The sequence below is a fragment of the Callospermophilus lateralis genome, chromosome 3 (assembly GCF_048772815.1).
Source record: "Callospermophilus lateralis isolate mCalLat2 chromosome 3, mCalLat2.hap1, whole genome shotgun sequence".
Taxonomy (NCBI): domain Eukaryota; kingdom Metazoa; phylum Chordata; class Mammalia; order Rodentia; family Sciuridae; genus Callospermophilus; species Callospermophilus lateralis.
This window is the reverse complement of record NC_135307.1, coordinates 67,152,217-67,166,470: the sequence shown is the minus strand read 5'-3', so window position 1 is coordinate 67,166,470 and position 14,254 is coordinate 67,152,217. Positions and strand designations below refer to the sequence as shown.

Below are 14,254 nucleotides of genomic sequence, written 5' to 3'. Positions count from 1 at the left end.
ATGACAGGCAGGAAGCAGAAAGAGAGCAGGAGGAATAAGGAACAAAATAGATAATCCCCCTGGCATCCTTCTAGGGACCTGCTTTCTCTAGCCATGACCTCCCTACTTACAGTTTTACCATGCAGCACAGTAATCCTTTCAAATTATTAATCCACCAAATGGGTTAATCCACGATGAGGTCACAGCTCTCATATTCTAATCATATCACACTTCTGCATTGCTCACTCATGAACTTTTTGGGAACACCTTATATCCAAACCTCATCAGTCAGTATAACTAAGTGTGCTCTTTACTCTGGAAATTTTCCCGGCCTTCAGTCCCATGAGATTTTCTAGGGAACCTCAGTTCATAAGACGGTGTTATACTAATTATTATACGGTTATTATTTTTTAAAGTATAATGATAGATTTTAGTAATAAATATTAATGTATAAATAAAAAACCATACGTGTATAAGTAATAAATTACTTTGTTAATGTAGCTCTTAGTAGAGCAAATATGTATGGTGTGCCAGGTACTGTTTTAGGTATTGGGAATGCAGCAGTTAAAAAAATAAAAAAATTCTTGCCCTTTGTAAAACTTATTATCTACTGAGAGGAGTAAGATGTTTACGTCTGGTGGTGATAAAACCTATGGAGAAAAACTAGGGAAGGGGAGGAGGTTGCAATTCACTAGGATCATCGGGGAAGGCTTTACTGAGAAGGCCATCTTTGAGTCAAATGAGATGCAAAAAGAAGAGCCTGCTAGGCTGAGGGAGCAGTGGATACAAAGGTCAGGTGTGTTTGAGGTGAGGCAAGGAGATGAAAAGGTGCAGCAGTGAGGGGAAGAGGTAGGAAAAGAGGGTCAGAGATGGCATGGGTGGATGAGACTTAGCTCAGGTAGGGACTTGTGGGCCATGTGATGACTTTGGCTCTTTCTTTGAGTGATATAAGATGGCACTGAAACGTTCTGGGCAGAGGGAAATGATTTTATTTGAACCATAGCTGGTTCTCTCTGGTTGATATATTCAGAATAGACTGTAGCAGTTGAAAAGACATTATCCAAGTAAGGGATGATGGTAGCTGTCATAAAGGGGTAAGATTCTGTATATATTTTGAAGACAGAGTCCACAAGGTGTGTTGATACATTTGGACACGGTCATTAAAAGAAAGATTAGAGTCAAGAATGATTCCAAGGTGTGACCTGAGCAGCTAGAAGAATGGCATTAACAGATGAGAAAGACTGATGTTTATCAGGTATTGAGTGGAAGATCAGGTGTGCTCAGTTTCAGAGATGATAGGTTCAAAGTCTTTATTCAACATTCAAGTGATAATTTTCACTTGGATCTTAAAAAATAGATGGGGTCAGGAAAAAGGTGCAGTTAGAAGCAAACATTTGAGGGTTTTCAGGATTTTAGAATGTATCAATAAAGCCATGAGATGGGATGAGGGTGCTGAGGAAGAGACAAGAGGTCTAAGTTGTATGTACTCCAGGCCACCCATGTTAGGAGATCAGGGCAATGAGGAGGAATTAGGGGAGGTACTGAGACGGAGCAGTCAGTGTAGTGGGAGGAAAACCAACTGGGTCCTGGGAGCCATTGAAGAAGGCATTTCACCAAGGAGAGTGAGCAACCCTGGAAAGTGCTGCTGACCAGTGAAGGAAGGTGAGGGCTGAGGAGCTCAGATTTCCCAGTTTGAGGTGCTCTTCATAGTAGTTTTGATGGAGCAGTAGGAGGTGAAAGCCTTATGGGAGTAGATTCAAGAGAGTGTTGGAGGAGAGGAAGTAGCTTCAGATGAATGGAGTAAATCCCTCTGGGATTAGTTTACAGGTTAAACCCTTAGTTAAATGTCTCCTATTTGATATAGAAGAGCTTTTTTTGTACATAGAGTAGAGCTGAAAGATTTCCTTTACCTTTTTCTTTGTCTTTGGCCACTCTCACCCTTCTTATCAGCCATGCAGTATTCAGTCAACCATGTCTTCCTGCCATACCATGCCATCTTTCCCACACACCCGCACACATACACTCTTCTTCATATGCATTAGTATACCTTTTGCATATGTGTTCATCACAGAAAAATATTACTGCTTATGATTTTGTATATTCATTATATTTAAAACATCAAATTAGTATTCTGGAAATGCAAAGAGTTGCCTGTAGTGTGTAATAGGAATATGTAGTTTGGGCATTGATCTCATGAGGAGAAATGGAAAGAAAGTGTATCCTCTGCCCCCACTAACCATATTTGTGTGGAATCCAATTGGTTAACAATTGGCTAATAAACTTTTTTCTCATCCATAATCAAGGAAAAAATTATTACTTAAACTGGAGAAGGATATAGATGGGTATGAAGAAGAGAAGATACACTTGGAAGAAATGGTTGATTCTCTCCCCCAATTCAAAGATGGCAGAGAAAAACCTCTGATTCAACAGTGCCAAAGTACCCTGCTCTTGTGGGAAAATACAAAAACATCCATTGCTGAATGGTAAGGGAAAAGAAATCCCTTCTGCATCTGTACACAATTAATGTTTTGAAATGTCATGTTGAAAATGCACCCTGTAGACCTGACAGAGGGCAGACAGAACTCACAGGGCCATGTTTGTCATGTGGTTCTGGCAACTTCTAACAGTGGCCTTCTGTGACTGTGGCCACTTCCCGCTCTTTTTCCTCGGGGGATGCGGCCTGACAGTTTGGAGCCTCCCTGATGGCTCTCCTGAATTCCGCTGCCTCTCCGTGGCCCTTTCTGCACCCTCTTCTCAGGATCCCGCCCATGTCTTACCAGAACCCACGTATACAGGAGTCAAGATACAGTCTCTTCATGGCGTTTGGTCTAGTTCACCCTCTGACTTTACAGAGGAAAGATCTGAGGTCCAAAGAGACTAAAGTAACTTTTCCAGAGTCATATGACAAATCAGCCACACTCGATACCAAGCAACTCACTGTATAGCTTTACTTTTTTATCTCCAAGAATAATGATGAAATTAAGATGCTGGTTTTATAGGGTTATAAATCATGTATTTATCTCTGGAGTTTATTAACCTTTACATAATGATCTTGTGACAATACTAATACAGATGGTTTTATACCATCTGTTTTGCCAGGTTAATATATGTGTCATCATTCCAGAGTTGTACTGATAAAATAATGTTATGAACTGGATTGAGAGGGAAAGTCATTTTTTAACTTATTGCTCATTATTGTAGGATACTTACTTACAAAGAGAAAATGGTTTTGTTATTTTCATACTTTTTTTTCCTTACATTTTTTTTCTCTTCAGTCTTGATCAATGTGGAAGAGTTTTGGAGCTCTTAAAACAATATCAGAATTTTAAAGGTATCTTGACAACTTTGATTCAGAAAGAAGAGAATGTCATCTCTCTGCAGTCTTCCTACATGGGAAAGGAGAACCTGAAGAAAAGGATCGCAGAGGTGAGACTGTTCCAAAAGAAACATCTACCTAGTGGATTCGCTTAGGAGCCTGTCAGGGAAGAGAGTATTATAAATGTCTTTTTTTTTTTTTTCTTTTTTGTACCAGGGAGTGAAACCAGGGATGCTTAACCACTGAGACATGTCCCCAAACTCCCATTTTTTTTGGAGACAGTCTTCCTAAGTTGCTTAGGGCCTCACTAAGTTGCTAAGACTGGCTTTGAACTTGCAATCCTCCTGAACTTGCAAACTTCCTGAGCTGCTGGGATTATGGGTGTGTGCCACTGTGCCTAGCTATAAATGTCACTTTTGAAACTAGATTTAAAAGAAGTTACAGGTGACTCTATTTTACCAGCTATCTAAGAATATGTTGAATTTTTCACCAGCACTTTAAAAAACAAACAATCAGTTCACACATTGGCATTGGTACTGGGTTACTTGTGTTTGGGTTTTGATACTGGGACTGTGGTCTGCTGCTCTCTGTAAGGCTATAACAGCCCTTTCACTTACTTCCTGAAGGGAAGCTGAGACTTCACTGCAGTTTTGAGAGAACAGAGGTAACAGGAAAATCTCCTCTGTTCTGAATGAACAGGGGAAAAATTGTATTTTTTACTTATTCCCTGTAAAGATGTGTGAGCTAAATCTCCAAGTAACTGCAACTGTGTCTGTGGCCTCACCAATCAAAACTTCATATGGTAAAATGAATAACATTTTTGGACACTAGATGTCATTATTTTCTATGATTTTATGTATAGTAGTCATCAACTAGTGTAGCAGAAGAACGAAATAGTTAGAAAAGAATACACCATACTATACTACATGACCTTACATCAAAAAGTCGTTTTTTTTCCACCAGATTTTTTTTATATATTTTATTTTAGTTGTAGATGGACACAATACCTTTATTTTATTTTTATGTGGTGCAGAGTATCGAACCCAGGGCCCTGCACGTGCTAGACGACCACTCTACCGCTGAGCCACAACCCAGCCCCTCCACCAGATTTATGAGTTTAAAGTTAAAGTGCGGTCAAGGCATCACAAGCATGTGTGATACATAGTCAGCCTGATATACCTGGGTGTTAGAAAGCAATTTCATTAAACTTTCTGGTCACCAAGAGCAACTCATTTGAAGCATAAATGGACCAGATTTTTACAGGCAGAGTGGTCTTTACATAGAACTATAAGCCAACAAGCTCAAAGTGCCACCCAGAGTGTCAGGAATAGCCCTCATTGGGGGTGCCCCTTCTCGGACTCAGTTTCATAGAGCTTGCTCATCAGGAGGGGCCCTGTTTGGAGACCAACTGTAAAAGAGGTGACTGTGTAACTGTCTTCCTATCAGACTTCCTCCAAGAAGGCCACCAAGATCATGAGCAGACGGTTAGAACTGCTGAGATGCAGCCTGTCTGGTTCCATCCAGTGGAAGCAGCTTTGGGTTTTTTCCTGGTCGTGGGAACTAGGATCGCAGAGGATTCTCTCCTCATTTTAGTGGATTTAAGGAACTCTGGTTTCTTTGTTCTCAGAGAATCATGTTCAGCCTTCTAAGATGCCCTCCAGCTTGTGTCCCAGTTCATGTAACCACCCTCTTTCTGTGTCCCCAATTTCCCACCTTGTCCTCTTGTTTCAGGGTCAAGGTCTCTGCTTAATTCAACAGACCCTGTGTCCCTGCCTTGTACACTGAACAGATACCTAGTGCCTCTTGACTTGCCACTTTTCTTTGTTTATGTGACTCTTCCTCAGTCCTGGAGCCCTGCTTTAGCCCTGCTAAGTAACCCTTTTGCCAGAAGAAAGCGGCCCTTTCCTGGCCTGGTGAGCACTTAGCACAGGCACCTAGGTTCAGAGCCTGGTAATTAAACAGTGTCTTGATGAGCATTAGCCACCAGGCCCACCCTATGTGAGGCTGATCTGCAGCTCTTCTAAGGTGCCCAAAACCTCTTCCCATGACCCCATACCTGCATAAACCTGTAACTCTAAACTGTCCTTTCTGGATGATGAAACTTCCAACAGATAAAACTTCCTCTCATCACCTCTAGGCATTGGCCACTCTCTGGGTGAGTCTCCCTAGTGGCCAGTTCTGACCCTTTTACTTCATTAGCTCCTCTGTGACTGCTACAACAGGAGCCCACCCCTATCCCTAGCTGTGCTTAGCATCCTCAAGTTCAGAGCCTCTCCAGAAAGTCAACCTCCATCTCTGTCAGGGAGGAGAAGGGCACTGAGGGTCAAGTGTTTCTCTTTTAAAAAATTATCCTCTTTTCCTGTTTGGGGCTCTTTGTACCTGCCTTCCTGGGTATCTTGAGGTAATTTCAAGCCTTTTTTGAAATTCTATGGCACAAGTGGCTGGCTTCTCCCCTTCACCTTACTCCCAAACCCCTCCCCTCTAGGCTCATTTTTTTTTCAGATTTTATAAAAAAAATTCACTACGTGCCAACATGTCATTTCTCATAACAAACATGTTACATATATTGTCTCATGGTTATAAGTCTATAGTTCTTGCAAGATAGCTATTAAATCCTTGAATATTACAAAAGTTTATTTATTCATTTATTTTTGGATTAAACAGGTTTAGACAGAAACCCAACTTTATGGTTATAGGATATAGAATATTTAACTTAAAAATATGGAAACTGGCATTTTAATATTTGCTGACCTTTTTATTGTCTTTGTATTGAGAAAAAAGGAATGGCTTATCAGTTCTTTGCCACTTGTGATGAGGAATCACTGTGACAAGAGCATATTATGGCTTTTTCCCCCTCCCCCCAGTGCTGGGGATTGAACGTAGGGGCTCATGCTTTCTGAACTCTTATCACTGAGATACACCCCCAGCTCCCTATGGTTCCTTATTAAATAACATGAAGACTTTGTGCCTTCTCATTTCAACAATAATTTTAACCATGAATAAATCAAAGAATATGGGCTTTTAGTAAATGATTTCTATATATGGTATTTATACTATTGAGCAATAGCAGTTCACATAAACATGCCCCATATACAGAAATTATTATTATACTAAATCTTAAATTTTTTGAACTATTTTATATAATTCTGTAGAGTGAAAAATACTTTCAATAAGTACGATAGCATAAGGTTTGCAGTAATCTGTACAGAACTGATAGAAATTGGTGAGAAAACCCCTGTGATCCTAATGGTTGTTTGTATATACTTAGTAAATTCAGATTGTTAATTAAAGTAAGAATCAAAAGGACACCAAAATTATTTGACAATATCTTTTTTTTTTTAACTTTCATATTAATTGAGCTTTTTTGATAGTCAATAAAACAATCACTCTTTACGTTGTTGGTGAAAGAGTGTATTATATGGCTCTTTTAGGAAATTCTTTGGCAATATTATTTAAGATCTTTGAAAATCTTTCTACAATTTGATCAAATATTTTGCTTGTAGGAATAGATCATAAGGATATAATCTTAAATGTGGAAAACTCTTAATATGGAAGATGTTCATTGCTGCACTTTATCAAGTTACTTATTTCTGTGTTTCTCACCATTCTTCACTGTGTTCATCTCCTCTTCTCTCCATTTCTTACTTGCCTCAGAAGCCCAAAACCCTGAAGCCATATAAATTGAGACTGAATAGGATTGTCTTGTGGGCTTGAGGTTTTAAGTAATTGCTACTACTATTAAAATCATACTAATAGTGATGATGGTGGTGATAATGATAACTTTTAGTGTTGATGGCTTGGCCATTGTATGCTGAGTCCTTCTGCCTCTGTGAGTAGGAGAGAAGATAGGTGCTAAATACTGGTCCCACGGGGCTGTTACTCATCTTGTCTGGTGAACAGTAAGGAAGCAATGTGAAGCAGAAAAAAGAACTTACCCTTGAACACAGATTGTACTTATTTATAAGTGTGGTCCAGTTTCTGTTTTGGAATTTGTACAGTCATACTGGCAATTTGCTTGTGTAAGAAGAAAGACATTGAGGATAAGAGTATAGGAACTTTCCCAAGACCACATGCTAATAACAGGCAAAATCCTTATTATTACCCAGGAAGAGCTGATCACAGCATCATGTTTCAAACACTGCGTAGAACTGCATGATTTGAAAGCATATTTGAAATTAATATATAACAGAAGTTAAAATTGGTTAACTTTGCTTTGCCCGAACTCTTTATTTAGCTGGAAAGATTTGATTACAAAAGGTATTTTAAAATTAGTAAGGGCTGGGAGTATAGTTCAGATATAGAGCACTTGCCTAGCACATGTGAGGCTCCAGCATTGCCCCCCCATATATATATATATGCACATATATGTATATAAAATAATAAAAATTAATAAAATAACTAATCAACCCTTAAGAAATGTGTCATAGTCCAGACTTTCTTGTTTTATTGGAAATTCTTTATCTTAATATAAGGGCACCTTATATATTTGCTGAAAAGTTATTTTATATGTAAAATACAGAAATTTTAGTACACTGGTGATTTTTTTTTTTTTTTTTTTTTTTTTTGGTGGGGTTGGGGATCAAACCCAGGGCCTGTGCATGCGAGGCAAGCACTCTACCAATTGAGCTATATTGCCAGCCCCTTTTCTCAGATTTTTAAAACTGTGAAAAGGAAATTTTAGTGCTGATTATTAATATAACTTTCAGTTAATTTGGTGGTGACTTGGGAATTGTCTTTACAAACTGTCAATCACAGTATCTTCATGATGCTTAGCACCAGTAACTGGATACTGCTGGGAGTTTTGTCCTTCAAAACCATAGAAACCTGGATGTTTATCTAGGATAAGGTACCACATTTCCACTGTCTTTAGTTAAAGACAGAAGAGCAAAAGCAAAAACAGAAAGGCTGAAAATGTCAGGGCACAATTAACGTTTGAGAAATGTCAGAGTGGGCCTAGTTCTCATTACTTTATGCCTTCTATTTTGTGTAGAACAAAACCTGTTATAGCTGAAAGTACCTCTCCTGCCCTTTCTTTCCTCTTCACAATAACCCAGTGGTTATTGTGCCAGTATAACAAATTCTACCTTCGAAGAACTTTGCAATTATATTTGTGTGTGTGTGTGTGTATGTGTTTATGTGTGTGTTACTAGGGATAGAATGCAGAGTCTTATGAATGCTCGGCAAACACTCCATCACTAAGCTATACCTGCAGTTTCTTATTTTTCCATTTTAAAGATTTTACTTAATTTCAGCTTTTTAAAAATTAAACGTGTGTGTGTGTGTGTGTGTGTGTGTGTGTGTGTTGTGCAGGGGATCATAACCAGGGCTTTGTGCATACTAGGCAAATGCTCTACCACTGAGCTATACACTCAGTTCCTAAATTCAAGTTTTAATTTTGAGATGATTATAGATTTACATGTAGTTGTAAGAAACAATCAAAAGAGATCCTGTGTACCCTTCACTGAGTTTCTTCAGTGGTAAAATCTTGTAAAACTATAAATACAATGTCACAATCACGATATTGACACCGATGCAGCCACGATAAGGAACGTCTACATTACTACTGGATGCCTCTTACTATCATTGTATGACTCCCATACCTTCCTTAACTCCTGACAACTGGTTATATATTCTTTATATATATAATATCATCATTTCAAAAATGTACTATAAATAGAATCATCTGGCATGTCACCTTTTGGGATTAGGTATTTTCGCTCAGCATAACTCATGGAGATTGATTGAGATTCTTGCTAGACTGATGGTGTGTTCATTTTTCTGACTGTGGTGCTGTTTGGTATACATGTACAACACCCACTGAAGGACATTGAGGTTCTTTTCAATTTCTATCTATTATGAATAAAGCTGCTATAATATTTATGCAGGGGTCTTTGGTAAATATAAATTTTTGTTTTTCAGGAATAAATGACCAGGTATTTAATATTTCTTATATATTGCTGAATTCTACTTGCTGATGTATGCGTATTCACAAAGGATATTGGGAATGTTTCTGCTTCTTGTGTTTTTTAGAAGAGATTATATATAATTGATGCTTATTCCTCTTTGGCAGTTTGCTAGAATTCTCTAGTGAAACTATCTGGACCTGTAGGTTTGTTTGTTGGTTTGTTTGTTTGTCTGTTTGAAAGTTTTCATGTCATACATTCAACATCCTTTATATTAATGGAGCTGTTCATGTTACATATTTAAAGATAGATGCATCGTAGTCCTTTGTGTTTTTCGAAGTGTTGTTCCATTTCATCTCAGTTCTCAAACTTAATTCAGTGGATTATTTATAGCACTCCTCCGTCACCTTTTGCTGCCTAATGTCTGCAGTGACATCCTTTGCTCCATTCCTCATCTTGGTATTGCTTTCTTCTCTCTCTTTCCCTGTCAGTCTTTAGAGATTTGTCAGTTCTACTCTCTTTTCTAAGAACTAGCTTTTGTTTTATTGATTTTTCCCCTAATGTTCTTCTATTTTCAACCTAACTCGTTTCTGCTTTTATTTTTTGTATTACTTCTCTTTAATTGCTCTGGGTTTATTTTATCCTTTTCCTGAGTTCCTGAAGCAGTAGCACAGGCCATTGATTGGAAACTGTTCCTCATATCTTGAGCATGCTTTAGTGCTATAGCTTCCCTCTGAGCAGTGCTGTGTGTCCCCCGTGTTTTGATGCTTTATATTCAGTTTCATTCTGCTTGATGTATTTTAAGATTTTCCCTTGAGACTTACTCTTTGACCCATCCATCGGTTCTTCATGTGCAGATCCAGCCAACTGCAGAGTGTAGTTTTTCAAAATTGTGTTGGTACTGAACATGGACAGATCTTTTTTTCTCTTATTATTATTTTTTAAACTATAGAGTGTAAAAACTGCTTAAGTTTCTAGAGATGATCAGATTTACACAGGAGAGTGTGCATAGATTATATGCAAATACTCTGCCATGTTATATCAGGTACTTGAGCATCTGTGGATTTTGTTGTGCACTCGGGGGTTCTGGAACCAACCGCACATGGATACTGACCAAAGAAAGACTAAGTTGTTTAGTTTTTAAGTGATTGGAGAATTTCTTTCTTTCTTTCTTTTTTACTTTTTTCTTTTTAGTTTTACATGAGAGTAGAATGTATTTTGACATATCATACACACATGGGATATAACTTCCCATTCTGTGGTTGTACACGATGTAGGGTTACACTATTTATGTATTCATATGTGTACATAGGAAAGTTATGTCCAATTAATTCTACTGTCTTTCACATTTCCTCTCCCTCTTCCTTCCCCCAAGTACCCTTGTTCAATCCAGTGAACTCCATTGTGAGTTATCGTCCACATATCAGAGAGACAACATTCAGCCTTTGGTTTTTTGGGATTGACTTATTTCACTTAGCATGGTAGTCTCCATGTCCATTCATTTACCAGCAAATGCCATAATTTTATTCTTCTTTTGCCTGAGTAATATTCCATTGTGTATATGTACCACATTTTCTTTATCCATTCATCTATTGAAGAGCACCTCTGTTGGTTCCATAGCTTAACTATTGTGAATTGAGCTGCTGTGAACATTGTTTGTGGCCCTGTCACTACAGTATACTGATTTTAAGTCCTTTGGGTAAATGCCGAGGACTGGGATAACTGGGTCAAATGGTAGTTCCATTCCAAGTTTTCCATACTGCTTTCCAGAGTGGTTGCACCAATTTGTAGTCCCACCAGCAATATATGAGTGCACCTCTTTCTCCACATCCTTGCCAACATTTATTGTTACTTGTATTCTTGATAATTGCCATTCTGACTGACATGAGATGAAATCTCAGTGTAGTTTTAATTTGCATTTCTCTAATTGCTAGTGATGGTGAAAATTTTTTCATATATTTGTTGACCATTTGTATTTCTTCTTCTGTGAAGTATCTGCTCAGTTCCTTTGCTTATTTATTGATTGGTTATTTTTTTTTTTTTTTGGTGTTAAGTTTTTTAGTTCTTTATATAGGAGATTTTCTTTTTTATAAAGTAGTATTTCACCTTCAGGAAGATTAAAAAATTCATATTAGAGCTTTTGAATTCTGTTTATTTATTCTGATAAGCACTTAAGTTCTTTAACATTAAAGATGCAATTTTTAGTAGAGAAATATAGGGACTATCATATATTTTATCCATTTAAATGGATATGCTTTTTTTTTGACAGAATCTTATTTCTCATGGCTAGAAATATTTTTTGACCATTATAACTTTCTCATAATGCAGAGTAGGAGGAAATTTGAGTGTAAGATTATCATTAAATTAATGAAGATTGTATATACTAGAAAGTGTAGAGAAAATGGGACAATAAAAACTGTTTAAAGGGCTGGGGATGTGGCTCAAGCGGTAGCGCGCTCGCCTGGCATGCGTGCGGCCCGGGTTCGATCCTCAGCACCACATGCAAACAAAGATGTTGTGTCCGCCGAAAACTAAAAAAAATAAATAAATATTAAAATTTCCTCTCTCTCTCTCTCTCTCTCTCTCTCTCGCTCTCTAAAAAAAAAAAAAAAAAAAAAAAAACTGTTTAAAGAGCAATGTGAGAAAGAATTATTCTTTGTTACGATCATAAAACACAAAAATAGAATTGTGATTTTTTTTACTAGCCTATGTCAATATATCAAAAATATCTTTCATATCTTTTTTTTACAGATTGAAATTGTCAAAGAAGAATTTAATGAACATTTAGAATCAGTTGACAAGATAAACCAGATCTGTAAAAATCTACAATTTTATCTAAATAAAATGAAAACCTTTGAAGAGCCCCCTTTTGCAAAAGAGGCTAATGTTATCGTGGATCGATGGCTTGATGTACGTGATTATTTTATTGACTACAAATTCTGTTTTATAACAAATTAATCTTTTTGGGTGAATATCTTTAGTATTCCTAATTGAAAAATTAAACTATATTTGTCATAAATATGTTCAAATAATATGAAGTTTATAACTCAGGAATTAATTTCACCCCAGAGTTAGGCACTACTAATAAGTGGGTCTATAATCTTCTAGGTACAAAAATAGTTACTCAACTTATGTACATAAACTAGCTAATCTATTATGCATTTGTGCAGGATATTGATATTTAACTGTATATTTTTGGTTGAGAAGTGATAACATGTTTATGAATTACAAACTAAGGATTTATCTATATTATATTTCATTTGCTTTTAAAAAGCATATTTTGGGGGGGGATTGTGGCTCAGAGGTAGAGTGCTCGCCTAGCATGGGCAGGACCTGGGTTCGATCCTCAGCACCACATAAAAATAAAAGCATTGTGTTGTGTCCATCTACATCTAAAAAAATAAATATTAAAAAATAAATAAATAAAATTTTTAAAATAAGACTATTGCTTTCAATTGATATAAGATATAGCAAGTGAACTACAATTTTTTTAAGAGAAAGAACTACATGGTAGATTAAATAAATAATATTTTTGATGATCATAAAACAGATTATTTCTCCAGTAATAATAAATTCAAACTCAAATTTTATTTTAGAAATAGTATTTGACTGGAACAGTGGTTTTCCTACTTCTTTTCACCACTACATGTGTTACTTCTGCTTTTACATTATGGTAGATAAATGAGAAGACAGAAGACTACTATGAAAATCTTGGTCGAGCTCTGGCTTTATGGGACAAACTTTTTAATTTGAAAAGTGTCGTTGATGAGTGGACTGAAAATGTCCTTCGAGAAAGGAATTCACAGCTGACTGAAGAGGACAGAGAAAGGCTGAAGGTGATTCAACAGAGATAACATAGATTTTTTTTTTTTATAATTTGAAATTTTATTCAAAACAGATTTAAAAATTTTATTTTATCTTATTTTATTTTTTGGACATAGATGTTTTGTTTGCATATTGTTGACACTGTAATACTGAGTTTGCTCTCTTGGATCAGGACAGAAAAATCACAAAGAAATATTTTATCTCTTTTATTTATTCCTTGAAAGGAACCTGAACTCTATCCATTCCTTTGTGACATCCAGGATGGTGATAGAGGATATTGTTAACAGGGGGTTTACGGACACCAAGGGAGTTCATGGATAAAATGATCTTGGATGGCAAAAGATTGCGTCTTTATTTTCACAAACATCTAGTTTAATATAGCATTTGTTTCAATTATGAATATAGGGAACATATATGGTAGGATGAGCATCATAGGTGACTTCATTATCAAGAGAATCACAGATTTAAAAAAAAGAAAGAAAATCACAGATATTTTAGATCATTATTTGATTGTTTATACCTGTGTCCTTATTACTAGTTTGAAAGCAAAGGATATAGTGGGCCCACTGTTGGATCTTGTCATTTAAGATATTAATAGAGAAACATGAAGCAATATATGTCACACATTATTTTTAATATTTTGATAACTATAACCCAGTGTAATTATTTTCATTTGTAACATTATATAATTTTCCTTATGTTTTATTTTTCAATTATTATTATGCAAAGGACCCATAGATTTCACAAATTGCCCAAGGGGTACATAGTATTTAAAAAAAAATGTTAAGAACTCTTTGCAGAAGTTCTAACAAAATGTATTATTGTTCCCAGGTAAGGGAAGTGTATACCCCAGGGGTAGGCAAACCTTTTCTTATAGGGCCATATAGTAAATATTTTAGGTTTATGGATCATTCTGTCTCTGCAATAACTACTCATCATTGCTGTTATAGTGTCAAACTGATAAACAGTTCAAAAATCCTTGGAAGTAGCTGGGTTCCAATAAATATTTACACAAAGAAGCTCTCAGCTCTGAGGCTATAGTTTGTTAACCCCTGATCTAGAGCCTCCTGATATAGACAACATTTATTTAAATTCGACAGTCCCTCAAAAAGATTATTAAAATAAAGAGAATGAGAATCAGTGTCTTTATAGAACTTAAAAAAGCTGTTTTTTGTTTGTTTGTTTGTTTGTTTTAAACAGTAATCTCAGACTTTGTTATTTGGAAAAAGTT

At 36.4% G+C, this 14,254-nt stretch overlaps 1 protein-coding gene across 5 annotated transcripts in view; it reads left to right on the top strand.

The window, feature by feature from the left end:
• Nucleotides 1-14,254, top strand: part of Syne2 (spectrin repeat containing nuclear envelope protein 2) — a 336,103-nt gene that overhangs the window by 139,881 nt on the left and 181,968 nt on the right. For all 5 annotated transcript variants that reach the window (XM_077109148.1, XM_077109147.1, XM_076850387.2 and 2 more), the window contains 4 exons: nucleotides 2,283-2,462; nucleotides 3,255-3,405; nucleotides 11,950-12,108; nucleotides 12,876-13,034. In XM_077109148.1, the coding sequence (XP_076965263.1) occupies nucleotides 2,283-2,462; nucleotides 3,255-3,405; nucleotides 11,950-12,108; nucleotides 12,876-13,034 (649 nt within the window). The remainder of the gene's footprint in view (nucleotides 1-2,282; nucleotides 2,463-3,254; nucleotides 3,406-11,949; nucleotides 12,109-12,875; nucleotides 13,035-14,254) is intronic.